This window comes from Mustela erminea, chromosome 21, assembly GCF_009829155.1.
Source record: "Mustela erminea isolate mMusErm1 chromosome 21, mMusErm1.Pri, whole genome shotgun sequence".
In the NCBI taxonomy this organism is placed as follows: Eukaryota; Metazoa; Chordata; class Mammalia; order Carnivora; family Mustelidae; genus Mustela; species Mustela erminea.
Window position 1 is genome coordinate 4,702,022 of NC_045634.1, and position 27,114 is coordinate 4,729,135.

At 34.0% G+C, this 27,114-nt stretch overlaps 1 protein-coding gene across 3 annotated transcripts in view; it reads left to right on the top strand.

Annotated features, from left to right (window-relative positions):
- Positions 1–27,114, top strand: part of LOC116581945 (disintegrin and metalloproteinase domain-containing protein 18-like) — a 181,568-nt gene that overhangs the window by 126,115 nt on the left and 28,339 nt on the right. For all 3 annotated transcript variants that reach the window (XM_032329289.1, XM_032329290.1, XM_032329291.1), the window contains one exon: positions 11,116–11,230. In XM_032329289.1, the coding sequence (XP_032185180.1) occupies positions 11,116–11,230 (115 nt within the window). The remainder of the gene's footprint in view (positions 1–11,115; positions 11,231–27,114) is intronic.

Consider the following 27,114-nt stretch of genomic DNA (forward strand, 5'->3'; position numbering starts at 1 on the left):
AAATACAGAATTTTCCCAAATATCTCTTTTCCTGACCCATGTATCGCCTCACCCAATGTCAACATCCTGCACCAAAGGTGTACATTCGTTATTATTTATGAACATACATTGACACACCTAAACTATTGGTAGTTTACATTAGGGTTCATTCTTTTTGTTGTACATTTTATGGTTTTGGATGAATATAAAATATACCCTTTATTATAATACCATAAGAGAATTTCACTGGCCTAAAAATCTTCAGTGCTCTCCCTCTTTAAGCCTTCCCCCAACCTATAATCTGTTATGTTTTTACTGTCTCCATAGTTGTGCCTTTTCCAGAATGTTTTATAGTTGAGATCATACAGTATATAGCCTTTTCAGAGTAGCTTCTTTCTTTCTTTTTTTTTTTTTTCAGAGTAGTTTCTTTCACTTAGTAACATATACTTAAGGTTCCTTCATGTCTGATGTCTGGATTTTCCACAATTTCCCCCTTAATACCCATTTATTTATTCACCACTGAAAGACATATTGGTTGCTTCCAAATTTTTGCAGTTATGAATATAACTACTTAAATATCCATCTGCAGATTTTTGTGAAAAGATAAGTCTCCAACTCTTTTGGGTTTACTTTACTTTAAATTAGGCTCCATAGCAATTTATCATTTTATTAATGATCTAAGTATGTCAAGAATTTAAAAACAATAGATTATATTGAAAATTTTATTTATTGACTATAAATGGTGGACATTCCTGAATCTGGTCCCCATTGTTAAAGACGAAGGTTTCAATATTCAATTCCATGTCTTTCTTTCATACAACATGCTATTTTAAATTTTATTTTTTGTGTCCCAAGATCCATTGTTTATGCACCACACCCAGTGCTTTATGCAATACATGTCCTCCTTAATACCCACCACCAGGCTCACCCATTCCCCCCACCCTTCCAAAACCCTCAGTTTGTTTCTCAGCATCCACAATCTCTCCTGGCTCATCTCCCCCTCCAGTTTCCACCAACTCATATCTCCTTTCCTCCACCCAATGTCCTGCATGTTATTCCTGTACTACACAAGTAAGTGAAACCATATGCCAATTGACTTTCTCTGCTTGACTTATTTCACTCAGCATAATCTACTCCAGTCCCATCCATGTTGATACAAAAGTTGGGTATTCATCCTTTTTGATGGAGGCATAATAGTCCATTGTGTATGTGGAACATATCTTCTTTATCCATTCATCTATTGAAGGGCATCTTGGCTCTTTCCACAGTTTGGCGATTGTAGCCATTGCTGTTATGAACATTGGGGTACAGAAGTCCCTTCTTTTCACTACATCCTTATCTTTGGATAAATACCCAATAGTTCAATTGCAGGGTCATAAGGTAGCTCTATTTTTAATTTCTTAAGGAATCTCCACACTGTTTTCCAAAGTAGCTGTACCAATTTGCATTCCCATCAACAGTGTAAGATGTTGTATATAAAAAGTTATCTCCAAACCCAAGATCACCAAGATTTTCTCCAGTGTTATCGTCTACAAGTTTGATAGTTTTGTATTTTACATTTAGTTCTATGATCCATTTTGAGCTAATTTTTATGAAAGGCATAAGTACTAATTTTTTGCATGTAAATTTCCATCACCATTTTTTAAAGTATGATTCTCCATTAAACACTCTGCCTTTGCTCCATTATCAAAGACCAGTTGACTATACTTATGTGGATTTAATTCTGGTTTCTCTATTTCATGCTATCAGTCTGTTTATTCCTTTGCCAACACCACACTGTTTTGATTATTTTAGCTTTAAAATAAGTATACACGTCAGGTAGTTAAAGAGAGCATTCTTTGTTCTTTAGTATTATGTTGGCTATTCTGTGTCTTTTGCCATTCTATAATAAACTTAAGTTTGCCAAATCAGTTTGTCAGATCCACAAAATAACCAAATTGAATTTTGGCTGAGATCATATTGAATAGATCAAGTAGGGGAAGAACTAACATCTTGACAGTATTGAATCTTCATATCCTTATACATGGACTCTCTTTCCATTTATATAGATCTTTGAGTTTGTTACATTAGACTCTTGCAGTTTTCCTAATATAGGTCTTTTAAATTTATAAACAATTATTATTTTTTGGTGTTAATGTAAATGCTATTGTTTTTAATTTCAAATTCAATTGTTTATTGTTATATATATAAATAAGCAATTAAATTATATATTAACTTTTCATTAGACTACTTTACATAATCACTTACTGGTTCTTATAACTTTTTTGTTGATCATTTGGGATTATTTACACAATCATGTCATCTGAGAACAAAATATTTTATTTCTTTCTTTCTGAATCTTATATCTTTTATTTCCTGTTCTTATTGCTTTAGCTAGAACTTCTGGTATAATGTTAAAAGGAGAAAAAATATTAAGAATAAACATCATGGCCTTGCTCCTGATCTTAGCAGGAAAGCTTCTCATGATTTTTCTTATATTCTTTCAATGTAGTAGACCATATTAATTTGTGAAATTCTAAATAAGGTACAGCAATTTTTTATCTGTATATTTAAAAATAGTTTCAAACTTTACAAAAAGTCAGATTCAAATAAACATGTCTAAATTAAAAAAAATAATAAAAACATTTACTTCCTGAATACAACAAAGGGGATGTATTCATCAACCCAGGGCACACATCTTACATTCCTCCATCCTCTCATCTGTGACCTTCCATGACCAACACCCAAGTGAAAGCTCACAAAATAAGTTACCTTTGTCTCCAAACCCCATGGCTTACTCTCTCCTTTCCAATTTTTTCTTTTCTCCCTCAACTTGTCTATTTTTTTACTCTTTCATTTACTTTCTATTTTTTTCCCTAAGTTTCTCCAGATTCTCTTATATATTCTTAGCTTCAATTGTCCTCTACCTTTTTCTCTTTTTATTGAAGTATAATTTACAAATATACATTTTTTCAAGATGTACAATATAATGATTTAATATTTCTATGCATTGCAAAGTAATCACCACAACAATTCTAGTTAACATCCATCATTAACTGTTTTTTCTTGTGCTGAGGAACTTTAAGATCTACTGTTCTCTTGGCAACTTTCAAATATCCAATAACATATCATTAATTATATTCACCATACTTATATTACATCCTTATTATTTATTTATTTTATAACTGGAAGCTTTTATCTTTGAAGACCTTTACCAGTTTCACCCATCATTCCTTCCCCACCCTTCACCCTTAGTAGTGGCACCTACTAATCTGTTCTCTGTACTTATACGCTTTCTTAAAAAAAATTCTATCTATAGAAGGGATCAGATGATATTCAACTTTCTCTGTCTTACTTATTTTACTTAGCATAATGCTCTCAAGATCCATCCATGTTGCCACAAGTGACAAGATTTCATTGTTTCTAATGGCTGAATAATATTCCATTGTGTCTGTGTGTGTGTGTATACATACAATATCTTTTTTTATCCATTTATTCATAGATGAACACTTACATTGTTTCTGTATCTTGACCATTACAAAAAATGTTACAGTAAATATCTTTTTAAGTTAGTAATTTGTCTTTTTGGATGGATACCCAGAATTGGAAGTACTGGATTGTATTTTTTTTTTTTTTTTTTTAGGAAAAGACATGCTGTTTTCCACAGTGGCTGCATCAGTTTACATCCCCACCACCAGTGCACAATGGTTCCCCTTTCTTCTCATCCTGACCAACACTTGTTATTTCATATCTTTTTTAAAAGATTATTTATTTATTTATTTGACAGATAGAGATCACAAGCAGGCAGAGGGGCAAGCAGAGAGAGACAGAGGAGGAAGCAGGCTCTCTGTTGAGCAGAGAGCCCTATGTGGGACTCGATCCCAAGACTGGGATCATGACCAGAGCTGACGGCAGAGGCTTTAACCCACTGAGCCACCCAGGTGCCCCAAGTTATTTCATATCTTTTTGATAATAATCATTCTATCATGTGTAGGGTAGTATATAATTGTGGTTTTGAATTGCATTTCCTTGATGATTGGTGATGCTGAGCATTTTTGTATGCACTTATTGGTTATCTGTATGTTTTCTGCTTCTCATTATTATGATTTAAGTTGTACATTCTTTTGTAAGTATTCCTCATATTGAGGAATTTACCCCTCTATGCCTGGATTGATGATAATTTTTAATCATAAATGTGGTGTGTTGGTCAAGTCCTTTTTTCTTAATCTATTGATGCAATTGTATGACTTTTCTTCTTTAGCCTATTGATGTGATAGATTACAGCAATTGATCTTCAAATGATAATCTCAACTTGTATATCAGTAATAAAGCCATTTTATTCTAAAATATTCTCATATGTTAATTAATTTGATTTACTAATATTATTGAGGATTTATGCACTTATAAGTGATATTGTTTATAGTTCTTTCTTGTAATGGCTTTTCTGGTTTGGTATTGGGATAATGCTGACCTCATAGTGAATTTAGAAGTGATCTTTCTGCCTCTATTTTCTGAGAGAGGTTGTAAAGAATTGACATAATCCCTTTCTTAAATGCTTGATCAAATTCACCAGAGAACACATAATTGATATAGGATATCAATTATAGATAGAGATGTATTAAAGTCTCCAACTAAAATAATGAATTTATCTTTTACTCCTTACAGTTCTATCAGGTTTTGCCTCATAAGCTTGACACCTTATTCTTAGTTGCATACACATTAAGGATTGTTGTATCTTTTTTTTTCATTTTGTAATGCCCATTTTAGCTCTGAAATTTTTCTTTCTTTTGATTAGTGTTACTGTGGTTAATCTTTCTGCATTCTCTTTTAGTCTAGCTGTGACTTTACATTAAAAGTGGGTTTTTGATAGACAACATTCTTGTTTACCCACTCTGAAAAATCTCTTTTAATAATGGTGTATTTAGACTATTGGTTTTCAAAGTAATTATTGAGGTAATTAGATTAATATGTACTTCTGTGTTACAGTTTTCTATTTGTTGCCCTGATTTTTCTTTTGTCTTCCACTCTTTTTCTGTCTTTTCTGTTTTGAATTCAGCATATTAGAGAATTCAATTTTTACTTTTCTCTCAGTAAATCAAATATATTTAGAAATTTTTATCAGAGAGGTTGAATACCCAACACTTTTTTTTAGTTAACTTTCTTTTTTATTTATTTACTTTTTATTTTCAGCATAACAGTATTATTTTTGCACCACACCCAGTGCTCCATGCAATACATGCCCTCCCTAATACTCACCAGCTGTTCCCCCAACCTCCCATTCCCCGCCCCTTCAAAACCCTCAGGTTGTTTTTGAGAGTCCATAGTCTCTCATGGTTCACCTCCCCTTCCAATTTTCCCCAACTCCCTTCTCCTCTCTAACTCCCCATGTCCTCCATGCTATTTGTTATGCTCCACAAATAAGTGAAACCATATGATAATTGACTCTCTCTGCTTGACTTATTTCACTCAGCATAATCTCTTCCAGTCCCGTCCATGTTGCTACAAAAGTTGGGTATTCATCCTTTCTGATGGAGGCAAAATACTCCATAGTGTATATGGACCACATCTTCCTTATCCATTTGTCCGTTGAAGGGCATCTTGGTTCTTTCCACAGTTTGGCGACCGTGGCCATTGCTGCTATAAACATTGGGGTACAGATGGCCCTTCTTTTCACTACATCTGTATCTTTGGGGTAAATACCCAGGAGTGCAATGGCAGGGCCATAGGGAAGTTCTATTTTTAATTTCTTGAGGAATCTCCACACTGTTCTCCAAAGAGGCTGCACCAACTTGCATTCCCACCAACAGTGTAAGAGGGTTCCCCTTTCTCCACATCCTCTCCAACACATGTTGTTTCCTGTCTTGCTAATTTTGGCCATTCTAACTGGTATAAGGTGATATCTCAATGTAGTTTTAATTTGAATCTCCCTGATGGCTAGTGATGATGAACATTTTTTCATGTGTCTGACAACCATTTGTATGTCTTTATTAGAGAAGTGTCTGTCCATATCTTCTGCCCATTTTTTGATATGCTTGTCTGTTTTGTGTGTGTGTTGAGTTTGAGGAGTTCATTATAGATCCTGGATATCAACCTTTTGTCTGTACTGTCATTTGTAAATATCTTCTCCCATTCCGTGGGTTGCCTCTTTGTTTTCTTGACTGTTTCCTTGGCTGTGCAGAAGCTTTTGATTTTGATGAAGTCCCAAAAATTCATCTTCACTTTTGTTTCCTTTGCCTTTGGAGACATATCTTGAAAGAAGTTGCTGTGGCTGATATCGAAGAGATTACTGCCTATGTTCTCCTCCAGGATTCTGATGGATTCCCGTCTCACATTGAGGTCTTTTATCCATTTTGAGTTTATCTTTGTGTACAGTGTAAGAGAATGGTCAACAGTCTCTTCAATAAATGGTGCTGGGAAAACTGGGCAGCTATATGTAGAAGAATACCCAACTTTTGTATGAACATGGACAGGACTGGAGTAGATTATGCTGAGTGAAATAAGTCAAGCAGAGATAGTCAATTATCATATGGTTTCATTTACTTGTAGAGCATAAGGAATAACATGGAGGACATTAGGAGAAGGAAAGGAAAAGTGAGTTGGGGGAAATCAGAGGGAGAGACAAATCATGAAAGACCGTGGACTATGAGAAACAAACTGAAGGTTTTGGAGGGGAGGGGCATGGGGGGTTAGGAGAGCCTGGTGGTGGGTATTAAGGAGGACATGTATTGCATGGAGCACTGGATGTGGTGCAAAAATGATGAATCTTGGAACACTGAAAATAAAATTAAATTAAAAAAAAAATAAAGCCAACAATGGAAAAAAAAAAGAAATTTTTATGAGTAGTTTATGTACTTGTAACAAAGTATTCCCAGTACCTCCCTCTTATGCCTTATGTTTCTATAATTAATTTCTCTTACCTATAAACTGTAATCACCAAATGCAAGTTGCCATTATTTTGATCAAACTGTTATTTCTTAAATCAATTAAGAATAAGAAAAAGAAAAAATATTATTTTACTTTCCTTTATTCCTTCTCTTTTACTTTTTTTTTATTTTTGTATGTCTGAGTTTCTAATCTATATCAGTCCTTTCTGTAGCTTTTCTTGGAAAACAGGTATACTCATGAAAATTTTCTGAAAGTTTGCTTGAGAAAGTTTTTATTTTTTTTCTTCTCTTTTGAAAATAATTTTAATGGATACACATTTAAGATGGGGATTTATTTTTTTCACTATTTTAAATATCTCACTCCGTTTTCTTCTTGCTTTCATGATTTCTGAAAGGAAGTCCAATGTAATTCCCTTCCTTACTCTTCTATAGATGAGGGTTTGTTGGTTTTTTTTCCTACCTTTTTTCAAGTTTTTCCTCTTCATTTTTTTTTTTATTCTTTGCAGTTTGAATATGTTGTTTCTACATGTAGTTTTGAAACATTTACCTTGCTTGGTATTCTCTGAAGTTCCTGTATATAAGGTTTTGTGTCTATCATTAAATTTGGGAAATTCTGCTTCAAATATTTTTCTGTTCCTTTCTTTTTTCTCCTTCTGGTATTCCCATGATATGCATGTTGTATCTTTTTTAATTATCCCACACTTCTTAGATATTCTGTGATGTCTTTTTTACTATTTTTTGCTCTTTACATTTCAGTTTTGGAATTTTCTATCTCTCTGCTTGTATTACCTATCTGTTCTTTTATATTGTCTACTTTCCCCTAGTACATTAGCCATGGTTGTTTAGACCTCTAGTCTAATAACTCCAACATATCTGCGCTATCAATCTGACCTTCACCTTGTTCTATTTCTTCAAATTGTGCTTTTTCTCTTTTAGTATGGCTTTTAACCCTACAGAAATGGTCCATTTATTTCTTTCAAGGGACAGCATTCCTTGCTTACTAGAATATTATACAGCGTTATGGTCCTTGCAACTTAACATCAGATATTGCTCTCTTAAGTTACATAAAAACAAAATGTGAAGTTAAAATATTACAATAATATTAGCTTTTAGAGTAATAATTGTTTTTTAATCTATTAGTTTCTTGTCAAGTAGAAAATAAAAAGTAGAGTTACAGTTGTTACAATAATTTTAGTTTTTGAAAATCCACATGAATTTGCCTTCATTGAGATCTTTTTTTTTTATTTTTTATTTTTTATAAACATATATTTTTATCCCCAGGGGTACAGGTCTGTGAATCACCAGGTTTACACACTTCACAGCACTCACCAAAGCACATACCCTCCCCAATGTCCATAATCCCACCCCCTTCTCCCAAACCCCCTCCCCCCAGCAACCCTCAGTTTGTTTTGTGAGATTAAGAGTCACTTATCTTTATTTTTAAATATAAACTTAAGTTATAATATACTGTCCTTTCAAATCACCCTGCCAGACTCCTTTGACCATTTCTTGCAGGGCTGCTATAGTAAGAGTTAATTCTCTTGTTTGTTTGTTTGGGAATTAATTTCTCCCTTACATTTGAAGAACTCTTTTGCCAAATATAGGATTCTTAGATGACAGGCATTTTTAGTTTTGTTTTTGTCTGTCTGTCTTTCTCTCTCTCTCTCTTTCTTTTTTTCTATTAGCACTTTGAATATAACTTTGAATATAACAACCATCTGCCTGCTCATTTCCCAAGTTTCTCACAAGAAAGCTGTTGATAATCTTACTTAGGATCTCTTGTATGTGACAAGTTACTTCTCTTGCTGATTCTAAATTCTCTCTCTGCTTTTGGCTTTTAAAATTTCATTATAATATGTACCGATGTGAGCCATTTTAAGTTCATCTTACTTGAAGTTTATGAGTTTCCAGATGTTTGTTTTCATGTTATTCATTGAATTTGGGAAGTTTTCAGTTATTATTTCTTCATATATTCTCTCTTCTGAAATGGATAAGGGAGTTCTTCAAGTTTAAAAATAGACACTAACAACATGAAAACGTGTAAAAGCATTAAAAGTCACTGTAAAAAATAAAATAAATTCAAATTCAGAATATTCTAATATTGTAATGTTAGCATATAAACTCTGATGTAAAAGTTAAGAAACACAAGTTTAAAATTAGGGCACCTGGGTGGCTCCATTTAGTGTCTGCCTTTGGCTCAGGTCATGATCTCAGGGTCTTGGGATCAGCAGGTAGTTTGCTTTCCCTGTCTCTCTGCCCCTTCTCCCTGCTTATGCTCTCACTCTCTCAAAAAAAAAAAATCTTTAAAAGAAATGTGTTAAAATTAACTAGATACAAAAATATGTTAATGAATACACCATATAAAATGATGGAAATTTTAGCATCGATTACACAAAATGTGGGAGAAGCTGAAATTAAAGTGTAGAATATTTGTGTAAGTCAAAGTTAGGTTGTTATCAGCTTAAAGTAGACTGTCTATCCAGAAAATATTTTATGTAAGCTTCATGATAACCTCAAATAAGAAAACCTGTAGGAAACACCCTAAAGAGAAAGAGAAAGTAATCAAAGCATTACCATATTTTTTAAAAAATTAAATCATAAAGGAGGACAGCAAGAGAAGAAAAACAGAACAAAGAAACCACCAGAATATAATGAACACAAAGGCAATAGTAAATCCTTTCTAATCCATAATTTAAATATAAATTAATTGAATTTTTATTTAAAAACAACAGGAAATTATAGGGCGCCTGGGTGTCCCAGTGGGTTAAAGCCTCTGTTTTCATCTCAGGGCATGATCTCAGGGTCCTGTGATCGAGCCCCGCATCAGGCTCTCTGCTCACCAGGGTGCCTGCTTCCCTTCTTCTCTCTCTCTGCCTGCCTCTCTACCTACTTGTGATCTCTGTCTGTCAAATAAAGAAGTAAAATCTTTTTAAAAAAACAGGAAATTATATACTGCCTACAGTGATTTTCTTTACTTTTAAGAATACACCTAGGCTTGGGGTGCCTGGGTGGCTCAGTGGATTAAAGCCTCTGCTTCTGCTCAGGTCACAATCCCAGAGTCCTGGGATCGAGCCCCACATCAGGCTCTCTGCTCAGCAGGGAGCCTGCTTCCTCCATTCTCTCTCTACCTGCCTCTCTGCCTACTTGTGATCGCTCTCTGTCAAATAAATAAATACAATTAAAAAAAAATACACATAGGCTGAATGCGGAGGAATGGAAAAGAGATTTTTCATGCAAATGGTAACCAAAAGAGAGTAATGTGGCTATATTTATATCAGAGAAAATACACTTTAAGCAAAAATTGTCAAAAAAGACAAGAAGGTCACTATATAAAGAGTCAATTCATCAAGAGGATATAAAAATTGTAATAGATACATGCCTGAATTTCAAACATCTGAATATATAAAAGAAATGTTAACAAAACTAAAGAGGGAAATAGACAGTGATACAGCAATAGGAAGGAAACAAAGAAAATTTTTAGTGGTGGAGAGTAGAACTTAGTGAGAACTCCTAGCTTTATGCATTTTAATTGTTTGAATCTTACAAAATTTTATTTACTTGTTTTACTTTAAAATGAAAATTAAAACTAAACTGTTAAATGTAAAAGCACAATAACATGTAAACTCCATAGATGTTAATCTCTAGAATTGCAAATTTATTATAAATTTTTATTTTATTGCTCATTTTAAATAGTTTTTGCATCTATTTTATTTTATTTTGAAAAATGTGTTTAGTTAAAAATGAAATACAAATATTGGTCACTAAAGTAAAATTTGGAAAAGGGGATTAAGATAAAAAATTGAAGTGGCCAGGTCAATTGAGGATAATTTTATTATAATATTTTGTATAGAAATTAAAGTGTAGGTGTAGAAGTGGTGATAGCAAATGTTTAGCAAAATAACTAAATGAGATATTTTTGAGAAATTCAAACTTCACAAAATGTACCTTTCTCTGAATAAAATGGCCATAATTTATTGTATCCTACTTATTAAAAATGATTAGGGCAAGGCAAGGTACATATCAAAAACAGTCAATATATAGAGGTCATAAATATAGTATCATGCAGGATCATGTAGGTATTAATTTTGTCATTGACTATTATGTTGTCAAAATTTTCACTACTTTTTCTCATACAGTATTTCTCATACAGTATTAAACATTTCTCATACAGTATTAAACAGAAAAATAGTGATTTTATTCTTTTGAATATATACATAAGATATAAAAACTAATATAATTTATAGTAATTATGTGACTTTTTTGTTTGTTTCAGATATGTAATAATTTGGGTAATTGTCATTGCTTTCCTGGCTATAGGCCTCCACATTGTGAATTCCAGATTGGCTCACCAGGGGGAAGTATTGATGATGGAAATGTCCAGAAATCTGGTGAGTAGAAATTAAACTTTTAAAACAAAATATATGCTCTTTTATTAAATACTTAAAGAACTATAACACTAAGTCAAATCTCTCATGATCACCTGAGTAACATTTTTTATTAACATATAATGTATTATCTGTTTTGGAGTACAGGTCTGTGATTCATCAGTTTTACACAATTCACAGCATTCACCATAGCCCATACCCTCCCCAATGTACATCACCCAGCCACTCCATCTCTCCCACCTTCTTCCCCTCCAGCAACCCTCTGTTTGTTTCCTGAGATTAAGAGTTCTTATGGTTTGTCTGCCTCTCTGGTTTCATCTTGTTTCATTTTTTCCTTCCCTCCCCTACAATCCTCGTCTTGTTTCTCAAATTCCTTATATCAAGAAGATCATATGATAATTATCCTTCTCTGATGTATTTTGCTCAACATAACATTCTCTAGTTTCATCCATATTGTTGCAAATGGCAAGATTTCCTTTTTAATGGTTGAATAGTATTCCACACATTCCGTGTGTGTGTGTGTGTGTGTGTGTGTGTGTGTGTGTATAATATCCTTATCCATTTATCAGTTGATGGACATCTAGGTTCTTTCCATAGTTTGGCTATTGTGGACACAGCTGCTGTAAACATTGGGGTGTACATGCCCCTTCGGATCACTGCATTTATATCTTTGGGTAAATACCCAGCAGTATGATTGCTATGTCATAGGGTAGCTTTATTTCCAACTTTTTGAGGAACTCCTGTACTGTTTTCCAGAGTGGCTACACCAGTTTGCATTCCCAACAACAGTGTAGGAGGGTTTCCCCTTCTCCACATACTCACCCACACCTGTCATTTCCTGACTGGTAAATTTTAACCATTCTGACTGGTGTGAGGTGGTATCTTTCTGTGGTTTGGATTTGTATTTCCCTGATGCCAAGTGACATTGAACGCATTTTCTTGTGTCTGTTGTCCATTTGGATATCTTCTTTGCCAAAATGTCTATTCCTGTCTTCCGTGCATTTCTTCATTAGATTATTTGTTCTTTTGGTGTTGAGTTTGATAAGTTCTTTATAAATTTTGGATACTAACTCTTTTATCTAATATGGCATTTGCAAATATCTCCTCCCATTCTTTTGGTTGTCTTTTGGCTTTTTTGATTGTTTCCTTTGCTGTTCAAAAGCTTTTGATCTTCAAGAAGTCCCAGTAGTTCATTCTTGCCTTTGGAGATGTTTCTAAGGAGAAGCTGCTGTGGCTAAAGTCAAAGGGGTAGCTGCATGTGTTCTGCTCAAGGATTTTAATGGATTCCTGTCTCACATCGAGGTCTTTCATCCATTTTGAGTCTATTTTTGTGTGTGGTTTAAGGAAATGGTCCAGTTTCATTCTTCTGCATGTGGCTGTCCAATTTTCATTAAGGAAATGGTCCAGTTTCATTCTTCTGCATGTGGCTGTCCAATTTTCCCAACACTGTTTGTTGAAGAGACTGTCTTTTTTCCATTGGACATTCTTTCCTGTTTTGTCAAAGATTAGTTAACCATAGAGTTGAAGGTCCATTTCTGGGCTCTCTAGTCTGTTCCATTGATCTATGGGTCTGTTTTTGTGCCAGTACCATACTGTCTAGATGATTACAGCTTTGTAACAGAGCTTGAAGTCTGGAATTGTGATGCCACCAACTTTAGTTTTCTTTTTCAACATTCCTCTAGCTATTTGGGGTTTTTTCTGGTTCCTTATAAATTTTAGGGTAATTTGTTCAATTTCTTTGAAAAACATTTATGGCATTTTGATAGGGATTCCATTAGAACATATATATTCCACATATATTCTAGAACATATAGATTGTTCTAGGTAGCATAGACACTTTCACAATATGTTCTTCCAATCCATGAGCATGGAACATTTTTCCATTTCTTTGTGTCTTCCTCAATTTCTTTCATGAGTACTTTATAGTTTTCTGAGTACAGATTCTTTTTTTTTTTAAAGATTTTATTTATTTATTTGACAGAGATCACAAGTAGGCAGAGAGGCAGGCAGAGAGAGAGAGAGAGAGAGAGAGAGAGAGGGAAGCAGGCTCCCTGCTGAGCAGAGAGCCTGATGCGGGGCTCAATCCCAGGACCCTGAGATCATGACCTGAGCCGAAGGCAGTGGCTTAACCCACTGAGCCACCCAGGTGCCCCCTGAGTACATATTCTTTGCCTTTCTTTTGGGTGCATTGTAAATAGAATCAACTCCTTAATTTCTCTTTCTTCTATCTTGCTGTTGGTGTATAGAAATGCAACTGGTTTCTGTGCATGGATTTTATATCCTGACACTTTACTGAATTCCTTTATGAGTTCTAGCAGTTTTGGGGTGGAGCCTTTTGGGTTTTCCACATAAAGTATCCTATCACCTGCAAGGAGTGAGAGTTTGACTTCTTCTTTGCTGATTTGGATGCCTTTTATTTCTTTTTGTTGTCTGATTACTGATGCTAGGACCTCTGGTATTATGTTAAATAGCAGTGGTGATAATGGACATCCCTGCTGTGTTCCTGACCTTAGGGGGAAAGCTGTCAATTTTTCCCCCTTGAGAACAATATTTGCTGTGGGTTTTTCTTAGACAGCTTTTATGATATCGAGGTATGTACCCTCTATCCTTACACTGTGAAGAATTTTGATCAAGAAAGGTTGCAGTGCTTTGTCCAATGGTATTTCAGTATCTATTTAGAGTATCATATGGTTCTTGCTTTGTCTTTTATTAATATATTGCACCACATTGATTGATTTGCGGATGTTGAACCAACTTTGAAGCATTGAAATAAATCCCATCAGGTTGTGGTGAATAATCCTTTTAGTGCACTGTTGGATCCTATTGGCTATTATTTTGGTGAGAATTTTTGCATCCTGTTTATCAGGGATATTGGTCTGTAACTCTCCTTTTTTTTTTTTAATTCCATTTTTTTTAAATTTATTTTCAGCATAACAGTATTCATTATTTTTGCACCACACCCAGTGCTCCATGCAATCTGTGCCCTCTATAATACCCACCACCTGGTACCCCGACCTCCCACCCCCCGCCCTTTCAAAATCTTCAGGTTGTTTTTCAGAGTCCATAGTCTCTCATGGTTCACATCCCCTTCCAATTTCCCCCAACTCCCTTCTCCTCTCTAACTCCCCATGTCCTCCATGCTATTTGTTATGCTCCACAAGTAAGTGAAACCATATGATAATTGCCTCTCTCTGCTTGACTTATTTCACTCAGCATAATTTCTTCCAGTCCCATCCATGTTGCTACAAAAGTTGGGTATTCGTCCTTTCTGATGTAACTCTCCTTTTTGATGGGGTCTTTGTGTGGTTTGGGGATCAAGGTAATGCTGGCTTCATAAAATGAGTTTGTAAGTTTTCCTTCCATTTTTATTTTTTGGAACAGGAAAATAGGTATTAATTCTTCTTTAAATGTTTGGTAGAATGCCCCTGGGAAGCCATCTGAACCTGGGCTCTTGTTTTTTGGGATATTTTTGACTACTGCTTCAATCTCCTTACTGGTTATGGGTCTGTTCAGTTTTTCTATTTCTTTCTAGTTCAGTTTGGTAGATTATACATCTCTAGGAATGCATACATTTCTTCTAGATTGTCAAATTTGCTGGCATATAGTTTCTCATAATATGTTTTTATAATTGTATTTCTTTGGAGTAGGTTGTGATCTCTCCTCTTTCATTCATGATTTTGTTAATTTTGGTCCTTTCTCTTTTCTTTTGGTTAAGTCTGGACAGGGGGTTATCAATCTTATTAATTCTTTCAAAGAACCAACTCCTAGTTTCATTGATCTGTCATGATCACCTGAGAAATTAAAAGAGTTATCTTGAATAGTGGCTTTAATTAAATTAGTGTTACACAATATTTGTGATGAGATTTTCTCAGATACTTAGTTTTCCTCAATTTAGTTAAATAAGTTAGAAGACAGTCCTCAAGTGTTATAAGTCTCAAAGCAAGAAATAAGATAATGAACTTAATTAATAAATATTATATATACCTTGATTTCTCCACCAATAAACTATTCCTCTTCTCCCTCTTCATGGGTCTCCATATCCTTGATACAGAACAATATTTAAGTTAGGCCAGTTAAAAACCCTACAAAGGCCTCTAAGTGCACAGGGAAAGGAAAAGTCTCATGTCTCTGACTTTAAATCAAAAGCTCTAAATGATTAAACTTAATAAAGAAAGAATAATGAAAGCCAAGATAGGCCAAAAGCTAAGCCTCTTGCACCAGTTAGGCAAGTTGAGGGTGCAAAGTTTTTGAGGAAAGTTAAAAATATTAATCCATTAACATACAAATAATTTAAAAAACAAAATAACCTTACTGCTAATATGGAGAAAGTTTTAGTGGTCTAGATAGAAGATCAAACAACCATTTCTTTAAGCCAAAGCCCAATCCAGAGCAAGACCCTAATTCTTTTTTTTTTTTTAAAGATTTTATTTATTTATTTGACAGAGAACACAAGTAGGCAGAGAAGCAGGCAGAGAGAGAGGAGGAAGCAGGCTCCCTGCTGAGCAGAGAGCCCGATGCGGGACTCGATCCCAGGACCCTGAGATCATGACCTGAGCCGAAGGCAGCGGCTTAACCCACTGAGTCACCCAGGTGCCCAAGACCCTAATTCTTTTCTGTTCTTCTAATGCCAAGAGATGTGAGGAAGCTGAAGAAGAAAAGTTTGAAAGTAGCAGAGGTTGGTTCATGATATTTAAGGAAAGAAACCATCTCCGTCATATAAAAGTGCAAAGTGAAGCAGCAAGTGCTGATGAATAAACTGCAGCAAGTTAGCTAAAAGATCTAACTAAGACAACTAATGAATGTGACTACACTAAACAACCTATTTTCAATGTAAACAAAACATTGGAAGAAAATGCTGTTTATGAATTTAATAGCTGGAGAGGAAAAGTCAACACCTGGCTTCAAAACTTCAAAGGGAAGGGTAAATCTTCCTGTTAGGGACTTATGAAGCTGGTGGCTTAGTTGAAGTCAATGCTCATTTACCATTCTGAAAATCCAAAAGCCTTAAGATTTAAGCTAAATCTACTATTTAAATGGAACAGAAAAGCCTGGGTGACAGCACATATGTTTATAGCATACTTTACTGAATATTTTATACCCACTGTTGATGACTGCTACTAAGAAAAATAGAAGTTTTTCAAAATATCATTGTTCATTGACAATGCACCTAGTCCTGTAAGAACTCTGATGGAGATTTACAATGAGATTAATGTTGTTTTCATGACTGCTAACAAAGCATTCATCCTAAAGCCCATAGATGAAAGAGTAATTTTAATTTTCAAGTCCTATTACTCAGGAAATATGTTTCATTAGTCTATGGCAGCCATAGGTAGTGATTCCTCTGATAGATCTGAGCAATGGAAATTTAATACCTTCTGGAAAAGATTCACCATTTTAAATGCAACTAAGAGCACTTGTGATTCATAGGAAGAGGTCAAAATATCAACATTAACAAGAGTTTGAAACAAGTTGATTCCAACACTTACTGATGACTTTGAGTTATTCAAGACTGGTGGAGGAAGTAACTGCAGACATGGTTAAATTGCAAGAAAATTAGATTAGAAGTGATACCTGAAGATATGACTGAATCACTGCAATCTCATGATAAAACTAACATTAGGAGTTGCTTCTTAGGATGAGCAAAGAAAATGGTTTCTTGAGAAAGAATCTACTCCTGTGAAGGTACTGTGAAGATTGTTGAAATGACAGCAAAAGATTTAGAATATTACATAAACTTGGTTTTTAGCAGGGATTCAATTTTAAAAGAGGGTACTTTTTTATATTACTATAGCTAAAAAATAGCATCACATGCTACAAAGAAATCATTCATGAAAGGAAAAGTCAATCAATATAACAAATTTCATTGCTGTCATATTTTAACAAAATGCCACAGCCATCCCAGTCTTCAGCAGCCACCACCCTGAACAATGCATAATCATCAACACTGAGATGAAATTCTCCTCTGCAAAAATATGGGGCACCTGGGAGGCTCAGTCAGTGGGGTAGCTACCTTTGGCTTGGGTAGTGATCCCTGCATCCTGGGATTGGGTCCCCCGTTAGGCTCCTTGCCTGACAGGGAGCCTGCTTCTCCCTCTGCCTCTGCCTGCCACTCTGCCTGCCTGTGCTCTCTCTCTCTCTCTCTGACAGATAAATAAATAAAATCTTTAAAAATACAATATGACTCACTAAAAGTTCAAATGATACTTAACATCTTTTAGCAGCAATGTATTTTTACATTAAGGTATTTACAGTGTTTTTGTAATGATATTGTACACTTAATAGACTACAATATACTGAAAACATAACTTTATATACACAGGGAAACTAGAAGACTAAGTTAACTTGCTTTATTGTGTTACTTGCTTTTTTGTGTTGGTATGGAACTGAACCTGCAATATCTTTTGCCTGTATTGTAATTCCAGAGTAAATACTAGGAAAACAATTCAAAATTTTTAGAAAAATATTAAAGAATTTTTTTTAATTGTACAAGGTATTCCTTTCCACCAATTAATAAGATGAAGTCTAAATAGAGGAAAAAGAACATTAGGTAAATAGAATAGTTAAATGTATATATTTAAATCCAATAATGATACTTTAACTAAATATCTATGAAGTAAACATTCAATTTAAAAGCAATTGCTCAGGCTTTCCAGGATAGTGATATATGAATACTCAGAACTTAACTCACCTTCCCCCAAGGACACATCAAGTCTACAGTTACAGATAGATCATTTCCTCTGAAAAAGATCTGAAAACTCAAGAACTCTCCACAACAAAGAATAAAAGACCACACTGAGGACTAAACATGGTCTTGCAAACACACACATAAATGCACACACACACACACACACAAATACACCCTTGTGCAGAGTTACACAAGACAGGCACTTCTCCTAGAGGAAGGAAGTGTTAATGCCCCATGTAGCCCCTGGGATCTACACACAGAGATGAGTTCCCAAAAGACTTGGCTTAGGAAAAAAAACAGTGGGAGTGATATCTGGGAATCCCAAAGTGCTATAGGAAACTGCGATTCTGCTTTTGGGGAGCTCATGAGTGGTCTCACTGCAAGACCTGATGAAAAAACAAACAAAAAACAGCTCAGTTTGCAAGGCACTTAGCTTATTTAATAATTTTCTTGGCTTTCTGGGGACATTACCTCAAGAGCAGGGAACAGCTGAGAAATTCAACAAAGACAGAAGCATTAGTGCTGCATTCTCCACATAGCCTGTTAATAAGGGCCGGTGAGTTCAGATGCAGCACCCTTCAGTCATCTTGCTGGGTTGGACAGGAGTGGCAGGCATGGCACCTTTGAGTCCTAAAAGTATGAGTGGTTGCAGTGCTCCCCCACTCTCTGGCTCCAATAGGCAAAACTAACAGTTGAGAGTTATTCCATTCCCTAGCATAAGTCTGCAAGAATAGGCAATCATGACATTTTCCTAATCCCTCATGATCAGCATTCTCCTATTCCCAGACTAAACCCAACACATACACAAATGAGGCACTCTCCTGCTGCATTGCTGAAGCCCATGCGCTTGTGTAATCAAAACATTTTCTTGATGCTTTTCTGAAGCTGGTAAGAATGTTCCACCCCATACACTCTCCAGCTGTGTTGCTAAAGTGAGAGGGTACACATAATCCACACAGGAATCACCACTTGATTTCCTAGCCTAGTGGCCAAAAGTGCTGGCATTCCAGAACTTCATGGGGCTATAACAATCAGAAAGAGTTTTTGGCAGACCACCATCATAGTGGAAAAACAGTGCATAACAGTGCATAAACAGCAGACTGAAACACAACCCCTGTCTTCCTATGAAGAGGCCTATTTAGTTAGTCTGGAGTTTAGACCAGAGGCTTAACAAGTTTCCCACAAATGTAGAGGCTACATTTTAAAAAATATATTCTTTAAAAATATTTTAAAAAGACAAACCTTTAACTATACTAACTCAAGAAAAGAGAAATAAATTTTAAAAATCAGAAATGGAAAAGGAGACATTACAACAGATACCACAGAGTAACAAAATTTAATTAATTAAATTTAACTTATTTGCATGTGGTTATCCAGTTTTCCCCTACATGACGTGTTGAGGAGACTATCCTTTCCTCATTGAGTATTCTGGGTCTCTTGTCAAATATTACTTGACCATAAGTGCATAGGTTTATTTCTGGGCTCTCAATTCTGCTCCATTTTTCTATATATCTATTTTTATGCCAGTACTAAGCTGTTTTGATTACACTAGATTTGTAGTATAGTTTGAAATCAGAAAGTGTGATACCTTCAGCTTTCGGTTCTTTTTCTGGATCACTTTGGTTCTTCAGGGTCTTCTGTGACTCCATACAAACTTTAGAATTGCTTTTTTCTATTTTTGTGGAATATTTTTGAGGGATTCCATTGAACCGATGGATGACTTTGAGTCATATGGACATTTTAACAATATTAATTCTTTTAATCCATGAACATCGGGTATATTACCATTTGTTCGTGTCTTCAGTTTCTTTCATCAAAGTTTTATCATTTTCAGTGTACAGATTTTTCACCTTACTGTTTAAATTTATTCTTAAATATTTTCATTTTTTTGATGCTATTGTGAATGGAATGTTTTTGTTTTTGTTTTAGTTTTTGTTGTTTTTTCTCTCAGATGTTCTGTTACACATGTAAGAAACACAACTGTTTTCTGGATATTGATTTGTTATCTTGGAACTTCATTGAATTTATTAGGTAGATACAATTTTTTGGTACTGTCTTTAGTATTTTCTATATATAGGATCATATCTGCAAAGATCATTTTTCTTTTTCATTACTGATTTGGGTACTATTTATATCTTTATCTTACCTGATTACTATAAATGGAATTCCAGTACTATGTTGAACAAGAGTGGCACCCTTGTCTTATTTTTCATCTCATATGAAAATCTTTCTTACCATTGAGTATATTAGCTGTGGACTTATAAATGGCCTTTATTAAGATGGGGTATCATAGTAAATTTGTTGAGAGTTTTTATCAGGAAAAGATACTATATTTTGTCAAGTGCTTTTTGTGCATTTATTGAGATGATTGCATGATTCATATTTTTTTATCTCTCATTAAATTTATGTGGTGTTTTGCATTTATTAATTTATATATGTCGAATCATCTCAGAGATAAATTTTACTTTCTCATGATGAATTACCTTTTTAATGTGTTTTTGAATTTTATTTGGTAACATTTTGTTAAGAATTTTTGCATCCATATTTATTATAGATACTTGTCTGTAATTTTCTTTTCTTGTGGTATAAGGTAATGCTGCTCTTGCAGAATGAGTTTGAAAGTGTCTTTTCAATTTTTGGAAACATTTGAGAAAGATTATTGTTAATCTTTCTTTAAATATTTGCTATCATTCACCAAAACAATCTGGTTTGAGAATTTTCTGTTTTGAGAGACTTTGATTACATTCATCTCCATACTTTTGTTGGTCTGTTCAGATTTTCTATTTTTCATGTTTCAGTCTTGATAGATTAGATGATTATAGGAATTAATCCATTTTATCTAGATTATCCAGTTTGTTTGGCTATAGTTATTCATAGTAGTTTCTCATGATTCTTTGCATTTTTGTGGTATCTGCTATAATGTCTCCTCTTTAATTTGATTTCTCTCTCTTTTCTTGAGTTAGTATAATTAAAGATTTATCTTCTTCTTTTCTATTTTTTAAGATTTTATTTATGTATTTGACAGACAGAGATCACTAGTAGGCAAAGAGGCAGGCAGAGAGAAAGGGGGAAGCAGACTCAGAGAACCTGATGTGGGGCTTGATCCCAGGACCCTGAGATCATGACCTGAGCTGAGGCAGAGGCTTAACCCGATGAGCTACCCAGGTACCCGACAGGTTTATCTTTTTCAATATTTTTAAAAAGTCAAGTCTTAGCTTCATTGACTTTTTCTGTTGTATTTCTAGTCTCTATTTCATTTACTTATGCTATGATGTTGGTTATTTCCTTCCTTCTACTAACTTTGAGTTTAGTTGTTTGTTTTTTTTTCTCCTAGTTCCATGAGGTATAAAATTAGGTATTTATTTCCATATTTCATTCCTTTAACTTCTAGTTTTATACTACTGTGATTGGAAAAGATACTTGGCATGATTCAGGAACTTTTGTACACTGTGGGTAGAAATGTAAAATGGTACAGCCAGTGTGGGAAACATTATAGGAGTTCCTCAAAATTTTAAAAATAGGAGTACAAAAGGATCCAATAATTCCACTATTGGATATTTACCCAAATAAATTGAAAATGATAATTCAAAAAAAAATTTGAATTTTTTCATCAAACATGCATCCCTATGTTTATTTCAGCATTATTTACAATAGCCAAGATAATGGAAGACACTTAAATGTGCATCTATAGACACATATGGTATACATATACAATGGAATATTACTCAGCCATAAAAAAGAATGAAATCTTGCCATTTGCAATGTCATGGGTAGATCTCCAGAATATTATGCTAAGTAAAATGTCTGTCAGAGAAACACAAATACCATGTGATTTCACTTATATGTGAAATTTAAGAAACAAAACCAATGAGGTTTTGTTTCTTAAATTTGGTGGCTCAGTGGGTTAAGCCTCTGCCTTCAGCTCAGGTAATGACCTCAGGGTCCTGGGATCGAATCTCGCATTGGGCTCTCTGCTCAGCAGGGAGCCTGCTTCCCCCCTCTCTGTCTGCCTGTCTCTATACCTACTTGTCACCTCTCTCTGTCAAATAAATGAATAAAATTTTTAAAAAGAAAAGAAACAAAACCAGTGAGTAAAGGATTTAGGGGAAGAGAGGAGAAAGCAAACCAAGAAACAGTCTCTTAACTATCAAGAAAAAAACTGATGTTCACTAGAGGGAAGGGGAAAGAGTAAAATAGTTGATGGGGATTAAGGAGTGAATGTACTTGCTAAGAAGAGCATTGGATATTGTATGGAAGTGCTAAATCACTATATTGTACAAATGAAGCTAATATTACACTGTATTTAACTAACTGGAATTTAAATAAAAACTTTTTAAAAAGACAAATGAATAAGGATGATTTTATTCTTCTTAAACTTGTTAAAACATATTTTGTGACCTATTATGTGGTCTACCCTAGAGAATATGTGCATAGAATATGTATTCTGCTGCTTTTGGATGGTAGAAATTTCTGTATGTGCTGTTAGTTCCATTTAGTCTACAGTATGATTCAGGTCAGTTTCCTTGTTGATTATCTGAATATCTAATTATGTGGAAAGAAGATTATTGTGGTCCTCTACTATTATTACATTGTTTTCTTTTTCTTCCTTCACACCTGTTACTATTATATATTCAGGTGTTCTGATTTTGAGTGGATGCATAAATATAATTTCCATATCTTATTGATTAATTATATAATAATCTTCTATGTTTCTTGCTACTATTTTGGCTTAAAGTCTACTTTTCTGATTTCAGTATAGCTACTTCTGCTCTTCTTGTATGAAATATCTTTTGCTGTCTCCTTACTTTGAATCTATGCATGTCATTGAAGCTGAAGTGAGTCTATTATAGGAAGCATATAATTGAGTCTTATTTTTTATTCATTAACTCTATGCCTTTTATTTATTTATAATTTTTAAAACATTTATTTATTTGAGAGAGAGAGAATGTATGTGAGCAGGGGAAGGGGCAAAAGAAAAGGGATTCAAAATGCCCCACTGAGAATCTCAGCCAAACTCCCCACTGAATGCAGAGTCTGACATGGATTTGATCTCATGACCCTGAGATCATGACCTGAACAGAAATCAAGAGTCAGATACTTAACTGACTAAACCACCCAGGTACCACACTCTTTGTGTTTAAATTGGTCTATCCATTAATATTAAGAGTAATTATTGATAAATACAGACTTATTGATGTCATCTTGTTTTCTGGCTGTTTTACAGTTCTATTTTTCTTTTATTCTTTTTTTGATGCCTTCCTTTATATATTGATGGTTTTCTTCTCCATCTTTTTTGTTTCTATTGAGGAATTTTTCTTTGTGGTTCTCATGAGGTTTACATTATAAAACATAAAACATAAAGTAAAAACATCATAAAACAAATTATATATACATATATATGCATATATGTGTGTATATATGCTTTTATATATATATATATATATAATTCCGATAACAGTGTAACCTTGATCATATACAAGACTAATATTCTTTTATTCCCCCTTCTATGTTTTGCATTTCAAAATTTATATCTTTTTTGTATCCACTAAAAACTGATGAAACTATAACTATTTTTAATATTTCCTGTCCTTTAACCTTTATTCTAGATTTAAGTAGTTAGCAAATTAGTGGGGCATTTTGAATCTGACTACACACTTAACTTTGTCAATGTGCTGTGCATTTTCGTATGTTTATATGTTACTAATTAGCATTCTTTTGTTTCAGCTTGAATAAAACTTTTCAGCATTTCTTATAGGGCAGGTTTAGTGGTGATAAATTCCCTCAGCTTTTGTTTATTAGGGGAAAATCTTTATCATATCTTCAATTCGCAAGGACAACTTTACTACTTGAAGTATTCTTAATTGGCAGTTTCTTACTTTTAGCATTTTCAATATGTCATCCCATTTCTCCTGACCTGTGAGGTATCTGCTGAGAAACCCACTGATAGCCTTATGGGGATATTCTTGTCTGAGAGATATTTTTTCTCTCACTTTTAAAATCCTCTCTCTTTAGTTTTAGACAGTTTTGTTATTGCCTTGGAGAATAATATTTTGGTTGAAATTTTGCTTTATTGAAATATTTGCTTTATGAACTTTGATGTCCAAATCTCTCCCCAGTCTTGAGAATTTCTCCATTATTCTCTTAAAACTTATTTAAAGGTTTCCCATTCCTTTCTCCCCCTCTTCTTCTTCCAGGAATCCAGTGTGTACATTATATCTTTTCATGGTGTTCCATAATTTCCACAGGCTTTCTTGATTCTTCTTTCTTTTTTATTTATTTATTTATTTTTGTTTTGCACTTCTGATTAAATAATTTCAACTGATCTTTCTTCTAGATCACTCTCTCTTCAGCTTATTCAGGTTTGCTGTTGAAACTCTCAGCTATGAGAGTTCTAGTTTTTTTTTTTTTCTTCTCTTTGTTGAGCTTCTCATTTTTATTCTTGGTATGATTAAGTTGTTTATCTGTATTCTTTTGTAGCTTTCTGAGTGTCTGTAGAGCAGTTACTTTGAAATCTTTGTTGAGCAATTATTCGATCACCATTTCTTTGGGACAGTTATTGGAGATTTCCTATATTCTTTTGGTGGAGATATTTCCTGATTCTTCAGGATCTCAGTAGACTTGCATGGATGTCTATACATTTGAAGATGTGGTCACCTCTTCCAGACTTTATGGACCAGTTTTGAAAAAGGGAAGCTTTCACCTGTGAATGGAGCACACTTTATCAAGCTGTGATTCTGGGTCTAGTGATGCAGAGTACTAAGTCTTGTTGCACCCAGTGACACAGGGTCCAGGGAGCTGTAATGTCTTTTTGGCTCAGGTTACTGGGGTCTACCTTATCAATGCTTGTATCATCCTTGGGTAACACCTTATGGGGTCTATAGTTGCTACAAGTGTTGTTTGGGTCCTAAGTGGCATTTCCAGGACCAACAGTTAGCAGCAAGTTTAAGCAGTGTTGGTGGCTAGACCAAATGATGTGCACACATTTAACCGTAGAGCCCAGCTTCAAGTGCCTATGCAATGGCAGAGATCAGTTGGAGACACAGGTGTGATCAGGGCCAGGGTAAGAAGGAAGGGCCAGTGCCAGCTATGGGTCACGGGAAGCTGCAGTGGCTCTGGGTTTCTTTGCTTTCATGATTTCACAGTCTATCTCCAGGTGTGCATACTTGAGTGGAGGCAGTGATGGGTCTTTGGCTAAGAGGCATAGAGACGCACAGCTTGAGGGGTTATTTTCAGGTGCACTGTTGAAGTATTTGTATTTAGAATATACCAAAAGGATACATAAAGAACCTTGAAACAATAAAAAGCAGACAACCCTACAAAAAATGGACAAAATATCTGAATTGAAATTTCATCAAAGAAGAGATGACAAATAAGCACATGTAAAAATGTCCAACTTAATTTTTCATTGGGAAAATACAAATTATATTCAAAATTAATACCATTACATCTCTATAAGAATTGGTTAAATTTTAAAAACTAACCATGGTGTAAGATAGTGTCCCATATACTGTCATTGTAATGTAAAATTGCAATTTCACAGTTTCTTAAGAAGGTAAGCATTCACTTACCATATAACCCACTCATTTCATGATTTACCCAAGAAATAGAATGCTTATGCAAGTACGAATCTTTGTATATAAATGTTTATAACAGTTTTATTTGTAGTAGATAAAATTTGGAAATAACCTCAATATAAATCAACAGTGAATTAATAAACAAAGTAATATATATTTAAATAATAGATTACTACTGAACAACAAAAAAGAATGAGCTATATAGTTACATGAACCAATGTGTATGAATTTCAACATTACCCAATGTGAAAAGGAAAGATTAAAAAGAATAATGTCTAACTTTATATTAAATTGTAAAAACATGTAAACTAATGTATAGTGAGAGAATGCAGATAAATCGGTGGCTACCTATGTGGGGGAGTGGTAGCATGGTGAGATTATAAAGGAGCAAGAGGAAAGTTTTGTGGATGATGTACATAGTTATTATTTTGATTGAGGTGATGATTTTATGGATGTATACATATAACAAAACCTATCAATCACAAATTTTAAATATATGTATTTATTATACATCAGAAAACCTTAAAGTAAAATTTAAATAAATGAGGATATTCACACTATTTTGTTGTCCAGTCTAAGACACTAGCTAAAACTAGCTAAAGTAACAAAATTTAAATAAATGAGGATATTCACACTATTTTGTTGTCCAATCTCAGACACTATCTAAAACCATTTTATTATTTACCAAATAAAAAATTTAAAGAATTTTACACTAAATGGAGGAAAGCCACAAATGTCAAACAAAACAATCTTTAAATGTTTGTCTAATTGGGGTATATATTTATCAAATCTTATCCACATGTACAGTTGAAATATTTGCATTTTATTGTATATAAAGAATAACTATGATAAAAAAATAAATATCATGTATATGAAATATCCAAGACTCCCATCCACTGCTAATGGGAATACAATTGTTCATTTAAGAAAATCATTGGAAAATTTACTAATGTTTAAAATAGGCATGTGCTGTGAATAAGCATTGCTACTCAAAGGGCATATATCTATTAAGAAGTATGTGTAGTGTACATATGTTGACTAAAAGACATGTAGTAGAATACTCATAAAGCACTATTCATTATACTCATAAATGCAAGTTACACAAATATTCATAAGGAATAGAATTCATTAATGGTTGGTATTTCTATGCAAAGATATAGCATACAGTGGTGTGAATGAACATTTTGCAACTATAAACAACAACGTGAGTGAATTCTCAAGTTAGGTAATAATGAGCAAAAAAAAAAGGAAAAAAGTATATACAATATGATTCTATTTACATAAGGCTTAAAATCTGTAAAAAAATTGATTCATGCTCTTAGAGACCAAAGTAGTAATTATCTTTAGGAAGAATAATGATTGGAAGGAGTCAGGTTGGGAGTTCTGAGATACTGTAATATTATGCTTCCTGGATTTGGTGTTGGTTACATGAATGTGTTTAATTTAGAAAATTCTTTAAGCTGTGTAATTATGACATACATCCATTTCTGTTTACATGATATAATTCAGCAAGAATTCACTAAATAAATAATAATAATAGAGGAAATCAAGATATTTATAAACTTTGGAAAGAAATGATGATTAAAAACGTCCTGAGGATTCTCTTGGATTCTGGCAGGATCTGTTTT